General features: G+C 33.4%; 2 protein-coding genes across 2 annotated transcripts; one reads left to right on the plus strand and one right to left on the minus strand.

The window, feature by feature from the left end:
* Positions 1-248: 248 nt before the first annotated feature.
* Positions 249-4,436, plus strand: LOC107011675 (protein trichome birefringence-like 38). Its single transcript, XM_015211258.2, has 6 exons — positions 249-556; positions 753-924; positions 2,781-2,956; positions 3,148-3,306; positions 3,659-3,946; positions 4,036-4,436. Exons 1-6 carry the CDS (start codon positions 249-251, stop codon positions 4,148-4,150), a joined length of 1,218 nt encoding a protein of 405 aa, XP_015066744.1. The 3' UTR covers positions 4,151-4,436.
* A 1,734-nt stretch (positions 4,437-6,170) lies between these two features.
* Positions 6,171-10,758, minus strand: LOC107011390 (protein CHUP1, chloroplastic). The gene is made up of 7 exons (XM_015210875.2): positions 10,665-10,758; positions 9,283-10,529; positions 8,550-8,681; positions 8,263-8,444; positions 8,026-8,137; positions 6,580-6,714; positions 6,171-6,453 (listed from the first exon to the last, which is right to left on the minus strand). The coding sequence occupies exons 2-7, from the start codon at positions 10,519-10,521 to the stop codon at positions 6,319-6,321; spliced, it is 1,935 nt and encodes a 644-aa protein (XP_015066361.1). The 5' UTR covers positions 10,522-10,529; positions 10,665-10,758; the 3' UTR covers positions 6,171-6,318.
* Between the last annotated feature and the right edge of the window lie 1,801 nt (positions 10,759-12,559).

Genomic DNA, 12,559 nt, shown 5'->3' on the forward strand with positions numbered 1-12,559 from the left:
ATGAGTATTTTTAAGACGGTCAGAAATGTGGACATCATTATTTCTTTTTGCTTTCATCATGTGATCCTTTTAACAAGGAATCTCCAGATACCACTTCACCTTGAACCTTTTACCCCCACCCCCCCCTAAGAAAATTGATTTTGATGTATGTTATGGTTTTGTATTATATATATAGGAGAATGTACTAAGCTTGAAGACAAGTTCCTCATTAGTAGTTCCCTCAATTATTTCCACAGCAAAAGCCAAAGATGGTTGTTCTGTGGAGCCAATTGGTCATTAAATCAGTGCTTTTAGTCTGTAGCATTATATCTCTCTGCTTATATAGTGGGAGAGCAGAGGTTATAGTAGAAAATTTTAGTTTGGAAAATAAAGGGGTTGTAAGCAATAGCAAGTGCAACTTGTTTCAAGGTAGATGGGCAATTGATCCTTCTTTTCCTCTTTATGATTCCTCAAAGTGCCCTTTCATTGACCCTGAATTTGATTGCCTCAAATATGGTCGCCCTGATAAACAATACCTCAAATATGCTTGGAAACCTGATTCTTGTAACTTGCCCAGGTACCTTTCCAATCTTCTTTTTCTTAATTTTACTTTTGCAATATGGACTTGTCTGCGCCACGTGACACAGACTTTACTTGGGAAATTACAATGATTTATGTTGTTGTTGACGACTTACAACACATTATTTTTGAAGAAACAGAGAAGTTTTTCCTCTGTTTTAATATCAACTCCTCTTCTTTTTTTTTTTTTACAGGTTTAATGGGAAGGATTTGTTGCAGAGATGGTCAGGGAAAAAAATAATGTTTATTGGTGACTCGTTGAGTTTGAACATGTGGAATTCTCTGGCCTGTATGCTACATGCGTCGGTGCCCATTGCCAAAACCACAATTTCTAGGAAGGAGACACTTTCTTATGTCACTTTTCAGGTTTTGCTCTCTTCTTTTTGTGTGTGTTTTGGTTTTCTTGATTTCATTTTTTGCTACTCCCACCTAGTTTTAGTTTTTAAAAAATTTATCTCGCGTCATGAATTCAAAATCAGAATCGCGCTCGTTAAAATAGGACGGAGAGAGTATTAATTTGGTGAAGAAGAGATGGGAATTAGAAGAACTTGAGTAAGTTCTCAGCAGGGAATTGAATGGAAAATTGAGAGAAGAAAGTTTCTGTAAAATTTCATAAGTAATTGTTTAGGTAGGAACTCTAGTGAGAGAAGGAAAAGGAAAATCTTTTGCTATAGTATTTTAAACTGTTTTTGATTGAGTGTGAAAAATCTTTAATTTGAGTATTTTATGATAAAAGAATGATTTTTGTAATCATTTGATGATGTTGAATTCAACTGTTAAAACAACATATACGTTACGTTATTGCTATAATTGTAGTGGATCATGATGTTGGTTGTTGCGAAAATGATGAAATCGGTGAAAAAAAGATTTTACCTATACTTAAAAATAGTATATGATTCGTCTTAATTACGAGGTCTCGAGTTTTAAATTTTAATAATAAAAATAAAATCAATAGTTAAATTAAGAAGCAATAGAAGTGAGAGAACATAAATTTCAGCAGAAAAGGATTTACCTTTCTGAGTATTGCTTTTTCTTGAATCTTTTGAATATAAAAGAAATCACGTCTAAGACTAAGGAGTTTAAATTCTCTAGTGTGTATATAATTCACAAAAATAACATATTAGTGAGATTTTATGGGATAAAGAAGTTATTTTCGACTAGAAATATCAGTAATATCTATTGATAGCATAAAAAACTGTATACGTTTCTATATACTCCATAATTTAAGCTTAGTCACAAAGCAAAATCACATGCATCCACATATATATGTGTGTGTTCTCACGTGTTATGCTTTGGTCCCTCTCTTTTGTTTTACAATATGAGGCTGTAATTAGTACTAAATACATATTACAGACAATAGAGTTGTTAAGGAGAAAATTTGTTTTCGCCAATTTTATATCTTTTGTTTGACAAATATTTGAAGGAGGGGACAACCAAGATCCAAATAAGATGTAGAACAGTGGATAGAAAAAGATTTAAAATAAAAATGTGACAGCAATCATTAATTTATATAATACTACAAATAAGATATGGAAAAAAATTTGGGAATTGTGGTAGCCAAAGACTACAAGGAAAAAAAGTTGACTTTTTTAGGCTCCCAATAAAAAACTTAGAAAAGAGACAAAAAGGAATTTTATTTGTCATGTCTTTAATAACAGTATACCCGTGAATAAGTGAAAGACATGCTTAGCCCTTTTCTATATTCTCCTCTTACCTTTGTAATTTTAGCTCATCATGAAAACTAGAACCGATAAACTTCATATTTTAAATCTATTTTTATTATCGACCCTTGAAAATGTCCAAGAGGTCTAGTTGTCGATGTCGGGCTACTCAATCTTCATATTTATTATCCAGTTGTAGTTGTTGCATTTACAAGAAACCATAAGGGCAGCAAAATAAGATTGTACAAGAGAAAAAAAATAAATTATCTAGTGGTGTTACCTGGCCAAAACATTGTCATAATCATTGGTAGGTCCAATCTTTGAAGGCTAGTTTTATTGCGACTTTTTTTTGGTTGTCAGATCATAAGCTATTCACCTTTGGCCTTAGCCACACATCTACTAAAAAGAGGCTCAAACCTAACAATAAAAACCATATCTTTGCTATAAAAGCTTCTGACAATTTTGTAACCAACTTGTTACTCATATTTATAGAAATAAAAAAAATAAGGGTGTTTCACTATAGTTTTTTTTTAACACACTCAACCACTTTTTCCCCTGCAGGACTATGGAGTTACTTTATTTCTTTATCGAACAACTTACCTTGTGGATATAGTAAGAGAGAAGATTGGAAGGGTATTGAAATTGAATGCCATTCAACAAGGTGATGCTTGGAAAGGAATGGATGTGTTAATTTTCAATTCTTGGCATTGGTGGACTCACAAGGGCAACTCTCAACCGTATGATTCCTTTTTCGAGCACACTTTTATTTTTTAATTGTATATTCAACATGTGTGGGTCTGATTCTCTAATACTATGTTAAAGTATGTAATTATTTCATCTAAAAGCTTAAGGTGTTAGAGAGACCACATGTTTATTATTTTAATATGTCCTGGAAAAAACTATAGTAACTGAATCATATCTTCTGTAGATGGGATTATGTGCAAGATGGTATGAAAGTATCAAAAGATATGGACCGTTTAATGGCATATTACAAAGGTCTAACTACTTGGGCTAGATGGGTTGATGGAAATGTTGACTCCTCTAAGACCAAAGTGTTCTTCCAGGGCATTTCTCCAACTCATTATATGTAAGTGCTACACTTCTTCATTTGCTCAATAATCGCTAGAATTTAAGTTTTATATGCTGAAAGTTCAAGAACTATTCATATGATCAACTAACTCAAAAGTATGTAACGGTATAATCTATGCTTCCTCGGGCTCTTGAAAAATGTGTCGGGTCCAAAAGAAACACATAGCTTTTAGAAGATTCAGTACACAACAATTCTTTTGACGAGTCTGAGCAACATAGTAGGTAACCTAGAGAAAGTAGCAACCAACGTGCAATCATAGTGCGCGTTACTAACCACTAACTTTCACTGAATATATATGTTTTCCACGCGTAAGAAGCTCAAAATTCATGTTCTGTTGTATCTTGATCAGGGGTCAGGAATGGGGGGCATCAACAAAGAATTGCAACTCAGAGCAAATACCATTAGCAGGATCGACATATCCAGCAGGGACACCAGCATCAGCAATTGTGGTTAACAAAGTACTAAATAGGATGAAGACACCAGTTCATCTCCTCGATATCACGTTTCTGTCTCAGTTAAGGAAAGATGCTCATCCATCAATGTACAGCGGCGGTCACCCTGGTGTAGATTGCAGCCACTGGTGTCTCCCTGGACTACCTGATACATGGAACCAGCTTCTTTATGCATCACTAATTATGTGAGGATGAAAAACCTCATATAATTTTCTCCTTTTAATCTTCTTCCTTTCCACTGAAATTAACTGTACATTTGTGGACGTATGTGAAGACCTTCAGCTCAAAACAGCCAGCAATCAAGTGAACGTAGCAATCATTGGCGCAGTACTCCTGGACTTCTTAATAATTGGAGCCAGCTTGTTTATGCAGCAGCAGTTCTACTCTGAAGACGAAGACTTCAGATTAGTTTTAATTGCTCATAGTTTGATTCAAGGACATACAATAGCTTTTAGATGTAATAACTAAGGGTGCATAGAAGTTCTATTGATTTCTAATTACTAGCTTGAACTTTCCTTTCATTTTGTTAAGCAATAGCGAATAAAAGCAGAATCTCTCTGCTTGTATCTGGATTGAGTACTAGTAAATGTAAAAGCTTCTTATCCAGATATGAAATTTCATGTGTAAGTCAGTTTTATGATTCACAACTAAGAGATTTGCAACATTTAGATGAAACTTTTACTATTCAAGAACATGTTTTGCATTGTTCATGGTGTAATATGATGCATGGCCACCGAATGTTAACATTGTTTACTCTTATCATATAAATTGAGGAAGCTAAGAAGAAACGCGTACATATTATGGAAACCAGTAGTAAAAGTAATGAACTACATTGTCTTTCATCTGATCTGCAAATGAAGTAGAAAAGAACAAGGAACTGACTGAGTCTATAAGTTACCAACATAAATAATCAGTGTGGTTTTTATTGTAACATTTGTGTAATGAGTGTGGTTTTTGCTTGAGAACTACTTAATCATATTACTCTGTCTAGAAGGTGGATGTGGTTGTTAGGTAAAATCTTTTGGTCTGTCTACTCTAATAGTAATATTTCACATTTATTGTTCAAAATATATATTCAATCTAGGGAGGCCTAAGCTTCCTGATTTAGATTAAATAATGCTAAGGGCACAAACTATATATAACATAAGTAATATTTTATAATCCAAACGGTATCTAACAAGTTTATAACAGAGTAATTGTCAGATAAATTGTACAACTCCAGCTGTTACGAGTGGAAAGTACAACCCCACTAACATGTTCCATTAGACATATATATTAGCTGTTGTAACAAGCCTCTTCAACAAATCCAAGTACAATAAATTAAAGGAATTGATTGAATACGAAAGAAGAACAAAAGAGATGAGAAAACGATTTTCAGATTAAATTGAACAACTTAGTGTCCGTTTGGATTAACTTATTGTTAGGTCATGTTGATTTTTAAGTAGGTTTTTTAAAATTTGGAGGTGTTTGAAAATGTTATTAAGCGTTTTAAAAAACCTATTTTTAGGCTTAAAAAGTAACAGAAAAGGTAAAATCCTTTTGAGACAAATTCATAATTTGAAGTTTAAGCTTTTTTACGACAATCGACTAGTAACCATTTAACTTATAAGAATAAATTTTAATTCCACAAATGTTATCTTCTGACCATGCTACTAGTTACGTACAGTTACAAATTTTTATTAGTATAATTTTCACTTCAATTTACTACATCGTACAACACTTGTTTAGAAAAGAAGTGAAGCGAGAAAGTAAAAGTACTCAGCTCTTTTTCTTTTAAATTTGGAGTGAGCTTTTTAATTTTAAAATTTGGAAAAAGATTAAAATTGAAGTTCCAATGTTTGATAATTCAAATATTGGGCATTAATGAAAAGGAAACTCTTAAAATAGTTTGATTCTTTCGAGACGTTTTCACTCCCCTGCCTTAACCTACCCAAAAATTAAATGAAAAAAGAAGTTCTAAAAATCTACAATTGTTTCAAGTTTGCAAAGAAATAAAAGATACCAACTTTCTTTATCTTGCTCTTCTTTCTCCCCTTTCAAGAAGAAAGCACAAAGAAAATGTATCTTCTAGCTTTTATAAACCATATAGGATAGTGAGGTATATAAATGGGAAAAGGAAAAAAAAGTAGTTATAAGTTTAAAACTTGAATTTGAATTATACTTGAACTTGAGCATTTGTTGAGGGATCCAAATTAACATAAGCCAATTTTACTTGAGCAAAATAAAAATGTACCAGTATGATTTCAAGCTCATATCTATACACATATCCTCTGAACTTTTTGTTAAGTTGTATAAATCGAAGCAAGTCTGCTAGGTATGATACCGAGGAATTTTAAATGATTAAAACACTGTTAACAGGTTAATAATAATTACATATAAGGACAAGTTATTGAACTGATAGAGAGTCCGTTTTCACACGAATTATGAATAAATTAATAAATATTTAAGCAGAAAAATGGCTACTGCCATTGGTATATTCACATTCACATTGTTGATGTCATTTTTTATACAACAAAAATAACAGCATTCTGAAGCTGAGTTTGCTACAGATAATGAATTAGCAAGGTGTAGATTTGCAAACATATTTGTGTTGCTGCTGTTGCTGATTTTGACATTGTATATGGCATGATCTTGCTTTGTCTCTCAGCTCTTGGAATGCCCTCATTGTCTCCACGTCGAAACCACCCGCAAACTTAACAAAAAAACAGGAAAACCACAAATTTTAATTATTACTTGTACCAAAAAAAAAAAAACATGTGAAACAACTACCCTTGAATGCTGTTATAAATGTTCTTCCTTTTTTCTTACTATTGTTTACCTGATGTACTCGAAAGGCGAACCTAACGCCTTGAATTATAAGCTCTTCTTCTTCAGGACCACCACCAACCATTTCTAACTCTGCAGATACCCTCTTCATGTACTTCATGGCTAATTTTACTGATGCCAGCTTGATCTGCAATAATGCAAAAATAAAACAACACAACTACCTCACGTTATTACCGCGTCTTTCTTTGTGTTAATATTTCTCAATCAAAGCAGCAGCATAGGACAAAATTTGAGACCACACGGTTTAATAGGATTTGCCCCACATAACAGTGAAAAAAGAGAGACACCAGTAATTGTGCAGGCAAGCAGAATGTCTGTGAACTCTGGCTGCCTGAGCTTAATTATATTATCTTGCAAGAAAAAGACCAACAGACTAGATAGTTTCATAGATGCCCATACCACTGTGCAGAAACATAAATTGATATGCCCAATAATTGACCTAAAATCTCAGAAGGAAAATTAAAATTTTCATTGGGTCGGGTCCCGTCCCCAACCCAACTCAGCTTAGCGGATTACCCGCGCCACACGAACGGGTATTGTATAATTGTGGAAAAAAATTTAAAGCACTTCTAAATCTTGAAAACCATGAAAGTAAAAGTAAAGAAGCGAGTTTTTGCCAATTAGGAAACTTCTTCCTGCTGGATGACTATTTTAATTTGCCTTAAAATTATGCAGATATAGATTAAAAAATCATAGGGAGATTTCTATCTTAGTGTGACATTATAAAAATCATAGGGATCTATAAAAGGTCAACATTAAGAATCTGATTCCTTTTTCTACTTACTACCACCAAACACTGGCATGAAAAGGGATGAAGACAAGCAAATATGTTTTGGAGAACAGAGACTTGACATGTGCTCATGCAGGCATGGACATATTAATAATGCAGAACTTCCCCATAAATTCTGTCATCTAGTAACACTCTAATAGAATAATACATAGTATATTTTATCCCATGCTATTTCCTTTGTCTGTATTATTCAACGGAAACCTCCACGGTACAGACCAAGAACAATCTTCAATTATATTGTTTTTCCTCTAGTCATAACCCTATGATAAAGAAATAGCAAGATATCTGATACAGTAATTGATTTTCAGCACAAAGTTCGGATTTATACCACGAGAAGTAAAAACCACACATTGTGTTAAACTGTTAACATAGCTCCGCAAAGCAGAGTAAAGTATGGAGAAATTTCGACAGGACTAGCTTCAGTAGTGCTCTATACATCATTTCCTAGAGCGTGTTGGGAACTGTCCTAGTATTTCTTTTTAATAGACAGTAAAAAATGTATAGGCATCAAAAGAGGTGCTACCAGAAAAGACGGCACGAATTGAGGTCATTGGTGAAAGTTTACCTATTGTGAAGACATTCCTATATGGAACATCAATAGGAAAAATACATCAAACATCTACTATAGTAGAGAGAATTATTAATTACCTGAGTAACAAAACCAGTATCCAGCATCCACTCAATTGGGATTTGGAAAACTTTATATCTCTTAGTGGCTGATTCTCTCATTCTTGACAGATTGTAAATTCCATGCTCTAATCTGTATAATTGACATAAGAACAGAGATCAATCATTACTTAATAAACATATTTTCTTTGCAAATGCAAAATCTCATTAATTAATTCAGAGTTTATATAGAGTAATAACAATAGAGCAAATTCATACTTCTCAAATAAGGCCTGCATTTTCTTAAGAGCTGTGCCACATGGTTGTCTAGGATTATCACGAAAGGACGATGCCTCAGATTCTAGTTTCTTTAGATCACAATATCCAAATGCAGCTTCTCTCAATGCATCAGCCTTCTGTTCAGGCCATTCAAAGTGTTTCAGAACAGCCCTTTCATCAACCTGAAAAGACTTCAAGTCATCAGATTGATCGACCAAACATATACAATTTCATTCGCAAGTTAGATAATGAAAAGAACTTTAAATGATAAAGAAGAAGAAGTTTACCAAGTAGGAGAGCTCGTCATCAAGCCATTTTACAAAAGGCACAACATCCACAATGTCTGTGAATGCAGCATGTTCTACTTCTTTGATCAAAAACCTAATAAAATCTCCTTGCGTCTCAACATCTGTTTTAATCTGCAATTAAGGAAGCAAAACAGGGAGAATGAGAAATTAAATAAAATAACTAACACTGAATGAAACTTTAAAGTTCAACCATCTTTAGGTAATCCGCATTAAAATGTCATTCTGTTTTCTCAGTTCCAAAATTTTAGTCCAAATAAGAAATATTTGATTAAGACTTTCAATTGTTTAGTGTTTATTGCTAATCGATACAATAATTTTAGATTTTTTGTATGCAATTATCAAAATTCTATTTCTGTTCAGCTACTAATATCAGATCTGAAACAGAGCTTCACTAAAAACACATGAAATCCATAAAGATTATGATAGCGATTAGTCATTATATTCAGCATCAAATTGACTAAATTGCCCAGAGTGAGCAGATGGAATTACACCTTTCGTGATTCATAATTGCACTTTACCCCCTCTACCTATATTGATTCGAATCTGGAGACTGTCTTATCTTGTGGAATACTTTAGCAAAATTCCAAGAGAAGTGCGCAATTTGGGTACCAAAAATAGACATCACATAACTAGTCATTTTCACAGACAGGAATGCATAAGGTAAATGGTAAAAGAGTAATTTAACAATATAGCAATGGTAGAAAAGACTTACCGCTAGTAAATGCGCAGACCGGTTCTCAATTTCTCCGATCATATCCTTCGCCGAAGATGGAGCATCGGCAGCGGAAGCAACTCCAGCACCGGAATCTCTCCGGCAGTCTCTCCGCATTAGAGAGTGATAAAACTCCACTACTTCAGGTATCCGCCTGACCTTTGCTGGTAAAGTCTTTAAGCCTTTCGGAGGTGGTGGAGGAGGTGGTGGTGGGCCTGTTTTGGACGCAGCTGGAGGTAGTGGTGGTGGTGGCGGCGGCGGTGGAGGAGGAACTGCTGCCAGTTTGGGCGGCGCTGGTGCTGCTAGCGGAGGTGGGGGAGGTGGAGGCGGAATGTTAGAAATTTCAGCTAATGCACGTTCAGCTGAATCTGACAACGAACTATACGAAGGAGAAGATGAAGAAGATGATAAAGACGAGGATGATGAGGATGATGGCAATAGCGCAGACGATGGCCGCGGTGGTGGTTTAGGTACTCGGGGAACTCGTGATCTTAAACTCATAATCCCAACAGATATATCAGCTAGCTCATCTGAATTAGACCGAGAATGTCTAGGCCTTTCACACATTTCCGATGCACTAACAATTTCCTCTTTCACCTCACACTCTGGTTTTGAAGTTACAGTAATGCTAGGTTGAGTCACGCATTTTCTCAAATACTTGGTGATGTTTGCTTTGCTATGAGCACCATTTGTCACATCTACAAATCTATGAGCAGATAACTCTTCATTAGCTTTCTTCAGCTCAGAAATTTCAGCTTCCATAGCTTTTATCCTCTCATCATACCTCCCATTTTGCTTCGAAAGCTCAATGTGTAACATCTCTACTTCTTCTCTAAGCCTCTCGTTTTCCACTTCCAAGCATTCAATCATCCGTCCTTTTCGTCCGATTTCCGCATCTTTTTGAGTGATCTCACTCTCCAACAACGGAAGTATAGCTACTGACTCTTTAAGCAGTTTCTTCTCAAGAAGCTCTGTTTTCAAACGTGACTCTCTTTCACGCAACTCTTCAACTATACGTAGAAGCTCCGCAACATCCGGTGGACGAGGCTGAACTTGAGCAGAGGAACGAGGAAAATAAACCCCGAAAGAACGAGAAAACACGGCACCTTTGGATGTTTGCTGTTTGGGGCAGCTTGGTGAAGGAGTAGGAGGCTTAGGAGATGAATCTTGCTTCGATGGCTTCGGATTAGCCGGTGATTTCTGTAAACCCATAGCCATTTTTACTTTACCAGCAACCATTGTAGCATCTAGAACAAAATTTTGAAGTCTTCAAATTGCAAATGAGAAGAGGAATAAGCCAAAATGAGGTCCCTATCTATGTGCCTGGAAGAAAAGGGTAAAGGGCAAAAGGGGGTAGGGGTAGAGTGAAGATAATACACTACCTGTGATTTTGTAAAGAAGGTATTTCTTTGTTGAAACTTTGAAATGTGTAAATGATGCAGCAATATCGATGAACGGTCTTCTTTTCTTGGATCCGCTTTGATTTTCTTTTTCTCTTTTATTTATAGAGAAAAATACGATAAATAAGACAAACCCTTTTTTTTTTTTACTTAGTTTGACTCATCCACGCGCTTCACATTGACCGTAACGTTGGTAAGTGACATAATTGCTCCCAACGGTTATTCAATATATATATAACCAACTCGTAAAAAGAAAATTAAATTAAATTTATCATTAATCAAAACTTTACATAGTGAGATCTGGTAAATTAACACTTAATTACCAAAGAAACCTTAAATATCATAATTTGGGACCTCCAGTAATTTGAATGACTACGGATACAATTATAATGAGTAAAAGAGCTCAATAAACGGACTACTTAATAGAGCTCCGACTTATCATAGCATTTACTGAAGCAACCTTTCAATATTCAAAATAAACTTTTAAATTTTAGGTGAAATTTAAAACATCCATGGCTAGTCAAATGGAGCTAAAATTATCAATTTGTACCAAAACAATTTAATGCATTTGGAAATTCAAATTATTGTAATGTACTCCGTAGACTTGACTTTATATACTAGGAAGTTACAAAATTATGATATCTGTTTTTTAAAAAATTACTTTTTTTTTAGTCTATTTTTTTAAAAAATGATTTCTTTTTTTTTGGTAATAATTTTTCACGTGGCATGTTTAAGATCATAAGACAAAAGAGCGATTTTGTACATTTGACATGACTTTAATTTACAATCACATGATCAAAAAATTTCTTTATTTTCTTAAATTCCTGTCAAGTCAAACCAGACCATTCTTTGTGAAACGAAGAGAGAATTAAGAAGGTGACGATTAAGTTAGATCTAATATATGACATATCAAATAGATTATTTTTAATATTTGGCTTGTGCAATGGATGTGAAAAGAATCGTTTTTATTAAGCTTTTTAATTATGAAATATAAAAAGGTATCCATATAACTTTTCTTTGATCTAATTAAGTAATGGTTTATTATTGAGTTGACATGGGAATTAAGAAACACGTAATGATGGGTGTAATCAAATCACCCTTAATAAATATAAGTCATCTAAATATTATAAAATAAACAATATTTATTAGCAAAAATAAAATAAAAATAAAATAATAATTAATTTATTAATTTTATAAATTAAACAAATATTATTCAACATTTTAAAATATTATAATTATAAGAAAAGATGACCCAGAGGAGAATAAAACCTTATCTAAAAAATGAAGATAAAAGAGTTCAATTATGATTTTGCTTAATGATGATAGCATGTCACACAATCCAAAATTTATGGACATGTTTGACGTAATATATATGGATCGTATATATCGATATGAAATGGTTCTTGAAATAAAAAATTTTAAGTAAAGTTATGCTTTTAATTATTATTATTTGTTCGAATTAAATGCACGCACATGAAAATAAAATTTTTCGAGAAAAAAATTAATGAATCACTTTACAAAAAATAACTACAAGAATCAATGTTAATAGAGATGACAAGACTTTAAAGAGAAACCAATAACTTTACCAACAAAAAAAATAGTAAAATTGTATTTGATTGAAAAATAAATTTTATTATCGAAGCAAAGTGTTTGTAAAAGACTTAAATTATTTATTATTTATTCAATAAGAGATAATGCGGAGCAAACGTTCAATATGATGATAAAGAGTATTGTGACATAGTGACATTATATAATATGAGTTTGATATTCGTTTAACGAATTTAATTTCTAATCATCATTAATATAGTTACAAAAAATAATATGAAAATTTATCAAGCAACACAATTAACTTAATTTTACATATATATAATAATATA

The sequence above is a fragment of the Solanum pennellii genome, chromosome 2, assembly GCF_001406875.1.
Source record: "Solanum pennellii chromosome 2, SPENNV200".
Taxonomy (NCBI): domain Eukaryota; kingdom Viridiplantae; phylum Streptophyta; class Magnoliopsida; order Solanales; family Solanaceae; genus Solanum; species Solanum pennellii.

Coding starts and splice junctions, on each gene's coding strand:
- LOC107011390 (XM_015210875.2), bottom strand. CDS start 10,521: ATGGTTGCTGGTAAAGTAAAAATGGCTATGGGTTTACAGAAATCACCG. Junction 8,138..8,262: donor ATGCAGGCCTTATTTGAGAA/GTATGAATTTGC, acceptor TCAATTATACAG/ATTAGAGCATGGAATTTACA. Junction 6,454..6,579: donor TCGCCTTTCGAGTACATCAG/GTAAACAATAGT, acceptor TTTTTTGTTAAG/TTTGCGGGTGGTTTCGACGT.
- LOC107011675 (XM_015211258.2), top strand. CDS start 249: ATGGTTGTTCTGTGGAGCCAATTGGTCATTAAATCAGTGCTTTTAGTC. Junction 2,957..3,147: donor CACAAGGGCAACTCTCAACC/GTATGATTCCTT, acceptor TATCTTCTGTAG/ATGGGATTATGTGCAAGATG. Junction 3,947..4,035: donor CTTTATGCATCACTAATTAT/GTGAGGATGAAA, acceptor ACGTATGTGAAG/ACCTTCAGCTCAAAACAGCC.